This window comes from Pelophylax lessonae (genome assembly GCF_965119305.1).
Source record: "Pelophylax lessonae genome assembly, chromosome: 1".
Classification (NCBI taxonomy): Eukaryota; Metazoa; Chordata; class Amphibia; order Anura; family Ranidae; genus Pelophylax; species Pelophylax lessonae.
The window spans coordinates 373,011,610-373,021,671 of NC_138768.1; the positions used below are offsets into that span (position 1 = coordinate 373,011,610).

Below are 10,062 nucleotides of genomic sequence, written 5' to 3' on the forward strand. Positions count from 1 at the left end.
TACTTAACCACTTGCTGACCGCCCGCTGCAGATATACTGTGGCAGGCTGGCTCAGCTGCCCGAACTGCCGTATCTGTGCATTGCACGGCCGCGCAACTGTCTGTTAACCACTTGCCGACCGCTCACATGGAGCGTACTGCGGCAAAGTGGCTCGATTCCGTCCAGCGACGTACACCTACGTCACTGGATTCCTCCCCTTGTGGGCGGCGTGCGCGCCGCCGTAGGCTCGCTCCCGCTGTATTCAGACACAGCGGGAGTCGGGCCAGGGGAGGAGAGGCGGTGATCACCGCCGCTCTTCCCCGATCATCGGGGATCGAGTGAGGAAATCTCCTATGTGACAGGCAGGGACAGATTACAGGATTCAGCATAGCTGAACCTGCGATCTGTGCCTGTGTCACACAATTCCCTCCCCCCACACACGTCAGTAAGCACCAGGCATACATTTAACTCCTTGATCACCAATAAAGTTAACCCCTTCCCTGCCAGTGTCATTATTACAGTAACAGTGCATACTTATAGCACTGATTACTGTAGTAATGTCACTGGTACCCCCAAAAGTGTCAAAAATGTCAGTCAAGGGTCCCATCTGTCCGCCGCAATGTCGCAGTCCTGCAAAAAAAATCGCAGATTGCCGCCATTACCCGTTAAAAAAAAAACAATAAAAATGACATAAATTACATAAATCTTTCCCGTAGTTAGTAGCTGCGATAACTTTTGCGCAAACCAATCAAAATACGCTTATTGCGATTTTTTTTACCGAACATATGTAGCAGAAAACAAATTGGCCTAAAATGTTAAAACATTTTGATTTTTACATTTTTTCGGGGGAATTGTATATAAAAAAATGTGAAAAATATTGTTATTTTTTCAAAATTGTCGCTCTTTTTTTGCTTATAGCGCAAAAAGTAAAAATTGCACAGGTGATCAAATACCACCAAAGAAAGCTGTATTTGTGGGAAAAAAGGACATACATTTAATTTGGGTACAGCATCCCACAACCGCGCAATTGTCCGTTAAAGTAACGCAGTGCCGAATCGCAAAATATGGCCTGGTCAGGAATGGGGTAAAATCTTCTGGACTTAAAGCGGTTACAAATGCGCTCAATGAGAATTTTTTGTCAAAGACATGTAGCTAAATACATTTTGGCCTAAATATATGACAAAAATAGAATAAAATATTGTTATTTTTTCAAAATTGTGGCTCTTTTTTTATTAATATCGCAAAAAATGAAAAGCGCAGAGGTGATCAAATACCTCCAAAAGAAAGCTCTGTGTGTTATAAAAAAAGGACGTAAATTTTGTTTGAGTACATCGTTGCATGACCGCGCAATTGTCAGTTAAAGTCGCACAGTGCCAAGTTGCAAAAAGTGGCCTGGACGTAAAGCAGGAAAATCCTCCGGTCCTAAAGTGGTTAAAGTAACGCAGTGCCGAATCTCAAAAAATGTCCTGGTCATTAAGGGGGTAAAACCTTCCGGTCCAGAAGTGGTTCACTGACAAGATTGTGGCTTGGTCTATAAAAAATATAAACTTTATTAAATACCCAAACAGCAGTACAAAAATTGCAATTTTGCAGGGGATCAAAAACTCCTTAAAAAAAAAAAAAAAAATAGTATACACAATTTCCAGTTTTGTAAAAAGTATTATTATTATTAATGCCGATGGTCCTGCATTTCAACAATCTAGCAAACAAACGTCTACACGACATTTTTCAGATATTAAGATAGCAAAGTGTGTTTACTTTGCAAACTAAGCTGAGTAAATGATCAAGCAAAGTAAAAATTCACAGTACAAATAATAACCATTCATAAGCATGTAAAAAAAGAAACCAGACTTTTCCATACAAATATTGAATAATTGTAGTCGGCTTCGGCTCATTCACTAAGATAATATTTGCACTTTGCAAAGTGAAGTTCTACTTAGCTCATTAAATGAAGTGAGGCTGTGCTGACTTCAATTATCTAGTCATGCGCAAGCAAAAATCCTCTTCTTTTAAATTTCCTGGAACTTGATTGTTTATTCTTTGCAAAGTGAGTTTACATCAATTTTACAACATACAATTTTCAACAATTTTCAGCGGCAAATGATTTATTAAATAACACTGCCCACAATTCCTGCCCATCCACATGTTGAAGTCAAGAAGGATGGACTATACGGGACCTTTCCAAACACTTATGTTAGTAACTCTAGACACCTAGTAGTGTTTTAGCTGCCAGTGACCTGCAACTCATACACAATACACATATATTCCCAATAAATTATAATCAGACCTATTAGCAGGCATAAGAAGGTGCACAACATTTACAGTAAATATTAGAACATAAAATGAAAGCTTTACACGGAAGTAGTAATTCAACAAAGAATAACTTCCAGTATTTGTATTTTTCCAAAACCATAACCTTTGTCATATACATTAACTGCTGTACTGTATGAAAGGTTTATGGCCATGTACCAATGTACTGTAGAGCAGTTTCCTTTCCTGCTTACGCAATTTATGGAACATTCTAACACAACTGAGTGATGACTGAGTGTTTTTCACTGAGATGTCAAAGAGTAACTGTGATTAGCATAATCTCATCTTTACAGACAAAAACAGGGTCATGTCAATCTAGCATAATCTGCTTTATCATATCTTCTTTGCAATAACAGATCATGTTAGAAAGACCTTGTGCTTTGTAGTAAATAGTTATATGTGCTTGTGCAAATAGCATTTCTTTTTTACATTTAGCTGTTCTTTTCCGCTTGTATTTTACTTTTATGTAAATGCATTGGGTGGCTCATTCCTTGTTCAATAACAGTGAGTAAAATTGAAAGGTCCTCCCCTCAAAATTTGATTGTAAACTTTGAGATGCTGAAAGCACTTGTAAAGAATCATTTTTTGGGGGAAAAAAAAAATAACAAACATGTTATACCTACCTGCTCATAAGAAATCTTATTGGATGAAACACGTCAGTGGGGATGCTTAAGCACAAGTACGCTATGAGCCGCGGCAGATCTTGATGTTTTATGATGCTTATAGATCGATTATCTTTGTAAGTACCCTTTTAATAAACTTCCCATGGTTTTATGCGGACCTTGCAGAGAAAAGAAATGCCAAAGTCAATCCTGTCAATACCACATCCCAAAAAGTCAGTGAAAAAAGTATAAAAAGAAGAAAAATCAGGGCTTTAAAGGCGTTGAACTCCCCTGTCAGTTACTAATAAATCACAACTATAAAAAACGTAATAGATTTTATTGAATATGAGTTAAGAGATTCTCCGATTGATGGAGATATTAAATATAAGAACAATACACATCATAAAAGTCACATAGAACAGATTTAGTAACCCATTGTGCAGCCCCCCTCTTTCAAGAAATAAAGATAAGGGAAGCTTAGGGGTACCGCCCCAAAGACCAGCAACCAAGGAAGCCAGATGGCCAGACTCAAGAGGACGAGACTCCACCAGACGCTTTTCGCCTTGTGGGTTCTTCAGAGGAAGAATCTGAACACAAAAGAATCTGTTCTATGTGACTGTTATGATGTGTTCTTATATTTATCTTTTAACTTATATTCAATAAAATCTGTTATGTTTTATATAGTTGTGATATTTTAGTACTTGACGGGGGAGTTTAACACCTTTAAAGTCCCAGTTTTTCTTCTTTTTATATTTATGCAGACCTTCACTATATACCACTTTGCTGTCTCTTCTTGGTGGTGTCATCCCCAGATCTGAGATTAAAGGCAACCTTTGCAGCATAGTAGTGGTGTATGCATGGAGGAGTGGAGCTGGTGATTTCCTGCCAAGTGGAAGTGTCTGTTGAGGAGGCGTTTACCTGAACACTGCTGTTGACCACATCTCTATACTTACATATCCATGTTCAATTTTGGCTCTGGTAAGGAGATTTTTTGGGCACTGCGGTGGAGTGTGCTGTGCACTTACACTGATGCTGGTGAGGGGATCTCATCCTCCTGTTCTGATCATGGACTATTAGATGCTCTTCTTTCAGTGCTGCATATGGACTTTTTTTTATCTTTGTAGTAAATAGTTATATGTGCTTGTGCAAATAGCATTTTTTTTTACATTTAGCTGTTTTGTTCCACTTGTATTTTACCTTTATGTAAATGCATTGGGTGGCTCATTCCTTGGTCAATAACAGTGAGTAAAATTGAAAGGTCCTCCCTCAAAATTTGATTGTAAACTTTGAGATGCTGAAAACACTTGTAAAGAATAGTTTTTTGGGGGGAAAAAAATAACAAACATGTTATACTTACCTGCTCTGTGCAATGATAATGCACAGAGTCCCCCGCCGTGCGCCACCATAGCAATCTGCTTTCTATGGGGTGCACCTGCGGGCTATTGACTCACACAGCATGGCTCAGCCCTGCCCCCGGCTCTCTGCTCACAGGATTTGATTGACAGCAGCAGGAGCCAATGGCTCCTGCTGCTGCATATGTGAGCAGAAAGAGAATAGAAAGCCTCGGCAGAGAGACACAGCGCTGGATCAAGATCGGGCTCAGGTAAGTATAAGGGGGGGGGGGGTGAGGAGGTGATTCAATTACTGGAATATTTTTTACCTTAATGCAGACAATGCTTAAAGGTTAAAAATATTAAGTCTTTGAAACCACTTTAACTGTTTAGTACGTAAACTACCCCCCTCTCCTGATATAGTAATGATTTATGTTTAGTCTAGATAAAGCAGAAGAATACTTTGTTTTTTTGCTTGATCCCCCCAAAAGTTGGCATTCCCCAGCTAGCAGGTCCTCAATGTCCCCATGTACTTTGCAGTCTTGCTGGTCCTGCATTGTACTTAATGATGTTGGGGAGGAAGTGCAACCATCGCTTTTGGTAGTGGATTTGTGGGACCAATCATCCATCCTGGAGCAGACATAGTTTTATTGCATTTTTCTACTCTGGTCCCATTTGTTAGTAATCTGTGGATCCTGGTATGCGCCTGCATATCATGCAGGGACACACACTAAAGGTTCCTTGGTACTTTCATAGATCTGATTAGAAAGCTTAAACTGAGAAGTTGTTCACTTCAAAAAATGTATTTCTAATGCCTGTCTACAGATCCTCTATTGAGCAGTGTCTCTTTGTTGATGCAGTGGATTTCCAAGAATTTAAGGTATATAAACATAGGAAAAGTGAACACACTGTTTATAGCACAGCTGCTTTGTTTGCTGGGTGGTGTAGATTGTTGACTATTTTCATTTTTTGCCTGAAACTGCTCTATACATTGACCTTTCCTTATCTATTTATTTTATGATCTGTAACCATAAAAGCATACATACTGTTAGATAAGTATTCAGATGAGTACTAAAGGAGCGATCACATATGTTCATCATATTTCATCAGTTCCGTCCAGTCAGATAGCAGGTTATGCACCACCTAAACGTCCTTCTTAAGGCTGGCCATACATGTTCATTTTTCTTGGACAATGTTCCTTTAGATTTACCCTAAACTGTGTAGTGCCTGCCTAATTGGATACATTTGAAAGTTGTTTAGTTTTGACCTAATATTATATGGTTTTTGGTAAATCTAAAATTGTGCCAGTAAATTGAACATGTATGGCCAGCCTACATCCTTCAAAGATTTCATAGATGCATTTACGCAAATTATTTTAGATGCACTAAGGAAATGATGGGCAGTTTTCCACAGAAACCAGAAATTGCTGTTATCAACCTTCACAAAGCATGCATGGAGAAGGGAAATTTACTGTGTTTGCTGGCAGACTTTGCCATCAGTAAAAAACAATTCTGTAGGATTACCTTTACTTACCAGACCTTTGTTTCACGCTGCTCATAGGATAAAAACAAACAGCTTTATGGATTTGTAAACCGAAAGGATTAGTATAGTTGTGTTGCTGATTTAAAGTCTATGTTAAATATTCAGCTTGCTTCTTTTCATTCCAATTAAAATGCAGGTATGCTTATGTCACTCTTCAAAACAAGTGATTGTGTAATACTTGCACACTGCTGGTGAATATGTTTTAGTAGTGTAGCCTCAGGAAGTGTTACTTGGAATACCGATTTCCCATGGTTAATGAATATCACACGTATGGCTTTCTTCAATCATTATCCAAAGGGCAGGTCTCGCTGTGCTATATAAAACTGCTGGATGAGAGGGAGCAGTAGACGCTTTCAGCAACCAATCATGAAGATGAAAACAAACGTGTACACAATACTCCGATTCTCGCTCCTTGTGTTGGGCTTTTGTCTTGTGTGCCTTGGAGCTTTTTTTGTATCCTCTAGCTACTCATGTAACTGTAGACATGAAATAGTGGTGGCATACACCCTCATACCATTGGGATTTTTGCTTCTTCTGATTGGGATTTTTTGGAGCACATATCATGAGGCCAACCACAAAAGTCTCTTCCAAAGCATGCTCAGACGAATTCATAGCCAGCAGCAAGTACATATTGAGACAATAGACAGGTATAGTATTTAGTTTCACTTTGAAATCTCAATTTTTATGTCACTGGAGACATTTTTCCCAATAGATAATATGTATTTAAAAAGTAATGCATACATAAAACAAAAATAAAGCATAGAGGACATTACCACAGCATTGTCAAAATAGTGCATAGACCAAAAACTGCATTACTTTATTTATTTCTTTGCAGCTGGAATGCTTAGTGTTGACTAAACTGGGGTGTGCCTTGGGTGATGCTTAAAGCACATGTCCCTATTTATTTTGCCCTTCATATTTATGCAGGATAATATTAATTTACAGCAGACTTGTACCCAACTGATTGCAAAAGATAACAATGAAATCCCCTGATCTGTTTGAACATACCTATTCATATATGTTGCTACAATTCTTCCTGCACCAATGAACTTAAATGGAGAGAGAGACATTTTTTTTACAATGGGTTTAATCATTTGTATCCAAATATATCAATGGTGACGCCTTAGCAAAATAAATAAACTGCACAATGTTTAATTAATGGAACATGTACATGTACAGTATGAACAGATTAGACTTGGATTGGACAAAGTAGTTTTACCTTAACCCAGTGATTCTTTGGTCAAATTGTAAGGTCCATGAATGCGCAATGGTTACTTCTACATCAGTCAGACAGTTGGGTTGTAGCAGTTATCTGCTACTTCTACTTGTAGGATGTCAAGGCAAGCTGAAAAGTTGTGATATTTTAAAGAATTGCTTCCAAACACTGCAATCTGTAATTTGAACATTACTATATATTGAGCTCATGTTTGCAGTTAGCACCATAAATGTTGATTGTGTAATTAATTAGGGGGGACATCAAAGGGAATCATTCAGGATGGCTGTATTTGCACACTCCTGTAAGCAATGCTAAACCATTAGATGCTGCGGAGGTGTGCTGTGCTGTGGAAATAGCATTACTTACAGGAGTTAATCAAATGTTTGATAGGAACCAGAAACTTTATAAGTAACAACCAGTCAGATTCAATTTACTATATGCTGCTCAAATGCGTGAAATTCTCTGCTGGGATTAGGTAAAAAATAACAGCTTCTTTTCTTATTATTCTTCTCTTGCTTATTTTTTTTATTTTTTTTAATGATATATTCCTGTACCTGTTTATTTTTACTAGTTTTATAAACCTGTTTGTTTTACTTTTCATGGATTTGTGTCACCAACTTGGCTTACTTTTGTTTTTCAGGCCAGATTTCTACCCACCATCATATGAAGCCGCTCTTCAACATACTGTCCTGCATCCCAATGCAAGTTCTCATATCTATGTGGGTGAGCAAGGATTCAACATACCTCCTCCTCTGTACACGGAGACCACCATGGATGTTGTAGATGAGACCTTTCTGTGTGAAGACCCTCCACCCTCATACGAGATGTCAGTGCAGACACATGCCTCTGATGCTGAAGTCAATTCCGAGTGTGTACCAGAGACTGAAAATATCACTAGTTTGGAGACAAATGACTGAGCCTGAATATATGAAAAAGAGTGACAGTAATTGATTTTGACTATGTACAATGGTACGAGTCAGCAATCATAGCAAGGCCTTACAGGATGCATGAATACAGAAGGTGAAGCTTGTGCTGGCAGTTCTCTATAGATGTACAGTGAGCTGTACTATGAGTTTGCAGAGAGTTCATTAAGTAACACCAATGAGAGCTAACATAGTCATCCACATACAGTACCATCCTTTGTAAAGCAGATTTTTACATATGTGTCTGCATAGTTTATATTTGGGTGGAATATAGGAACTCTGGTTTCCAGATAAAGGCATATGTCAAGTGATATATACTGCACATTGTGTGGTCTACTAGTCTGGACTGGAAATAGTCTGTGAGTGATAGGCAATGGGTATTTTTCAGTCTTTGAAAAAGATATAGAAGAAATGTAAGTGCTGTGATTTACATTAATGTATTTTGTCATGGCTGTACAAGCAGGACTAAAAATGGTATTCTTTAGATCAGTGCGAAGATGTCTGCATTATATAAATGTGTTTTCATGACATGGGTGTAAGAATGGTAGAAGCACTATGTTTTACCTAGTTCTAACAAAAGTTTTAGGACTAAACACATGTGACAAGGTGTTTTGTGACAGTATTACATTTATTTTTCTTGTAACCTTAGTGCAACACAATAATTGGTATTTAATACAGCCTACTGTCATCCAACCAATGTGAAATTCTTGTGTGCTGCATGTTACATTGTTTACTTGTATGTTTTGACTGTCTTTGGCGTTTTCATATTTTTTTGTTGATCTGTGTATTATTTTATAGACATATTTGTTATAATAAATATTAAACTAAAGATTATTCAGTATCTTTCATTTATTTAAAAGATGGGTTATTACAAAGATCAATTGGTAACACAAGACTATCATAAAGTTCAGGCATATTTGCTTATTAGACTAATAAAAAAATGTCTTTATGTTCTAGTTTACACCACCTTTAATCTATGAATAACGGTCTGTGGTGGATCGCTTTTCAGAGGGTATTTGACAGGCAGTGAGGGAGCGTTATGTCACACGGCCTGTTCTAACCCCCATAAACCTGCACCAATGCGTGGCCACATTCAGTTCAGTACTGTCTGCCAAACACGACAGGGGAGATAATTTTTGCCATGCTGCGATGCAAAGCATTGGGGCCTTGGCATGTGTGCATCCCTTTCCACTTTCTTTGTAGCTTAATGGGGAACTGCTGGGCAGTCAAAATGAAGCTCAACCGCATGTTTTTTTTACCATCCCTAACCTTTATATACCTATATCCCTCTCCTATTAGAGTACGGCTACATGGTACAGATGTCCATAAATGAAGTAGATGGTATAATACAGATATATAATAATTCTGGATATATAAAATAAAAAAATTATTATTTTTAGAATTCATATTTTTGGTGAATGTCTATGTAACGGGGCTGTTTTAAAGGACAGTGCACCCAAAAATTATGTTTCTGATTAAAGTGGCGCCTAACGGCATGATTCTGCACCTGGCATCCTATATGTCTTGGATACTCAAACTGTGAGATCTCATTGCCGAAATTCCTGTCTTTGACATCCACTTAGAGAAATGTTTTAATCTTTTAGTGGGATTTAAATAAGGGCTTTAACTCCAGTGTTTGCCTTCTGAAATATGTTTAAAAATACAACAGTTTTCAATGGCCTGCTGTGAATTGTACCCCTGGTAAATTGACCGTAATATGTTCATTTTAACATAACCTACCACAAAGGGGCCCCATTCATTAGTAGTTAGTAGTGATGATCCAAACATATAACATAACATAAACCCATACATGGGTTTGCTGGACATTACTGAAGTTTGGGTTCCAAACCTGAACCCCTTTGAATCCCTTTGCCAGAAACCTAAAATGCAAAGCCTTGGGGCTTAGTGCTCTTAGCATGGGTGTCATTGTTTGTGCTGTGAGTTACAGCGTGTAGCTGAGGACCTTACCAGATGTGTGTGATGGTATAGGGGTTGACATTGGGTGGGCTGAGCACAGTGGGGTTGTGGGGTATTTTGTCCGCAGAGCCATGACAGGTGGGGGTGGTGCTGTAGGTAAGGGTAGCCATGAAGCTATTGCAGAAGAGGATGGTGATGTGGATAAGGGTGGCCAGAACAGGGTGGGTACTGTTGCAGGGATG

At 38.4% G+C, this 10,062-nt stretch overlaps 1 protein-coding gene across 1 annotated transcript; it reads left to right on the forward strand.

The window, feature by feature from the left end:
• Nucleotides 1-6,087: 6,087 nt before the first annotated feature.
• TMEM252 (transmembrane protein 252) lies at nt 6,088-8,259 on the forward strand. The gene is made up of 2 exons (XM_082263329.1): nt 6,088-6,411; nt 7,621-8,259. Exons 1-2 carry the CDS (start codon nt 6,095-6,097, stop codon nt 7,895-7,897), a joined length of 594 nt encoding a protein of 197 aa, XP_082119455.1. The 5' UTR covers nt 6,088-6,094; the 3' UTR covers nt 7,898-8,259.
• The last annotated feature ends 1,803 nt before the right edge of the window (nt 8,260-10,062 follow it).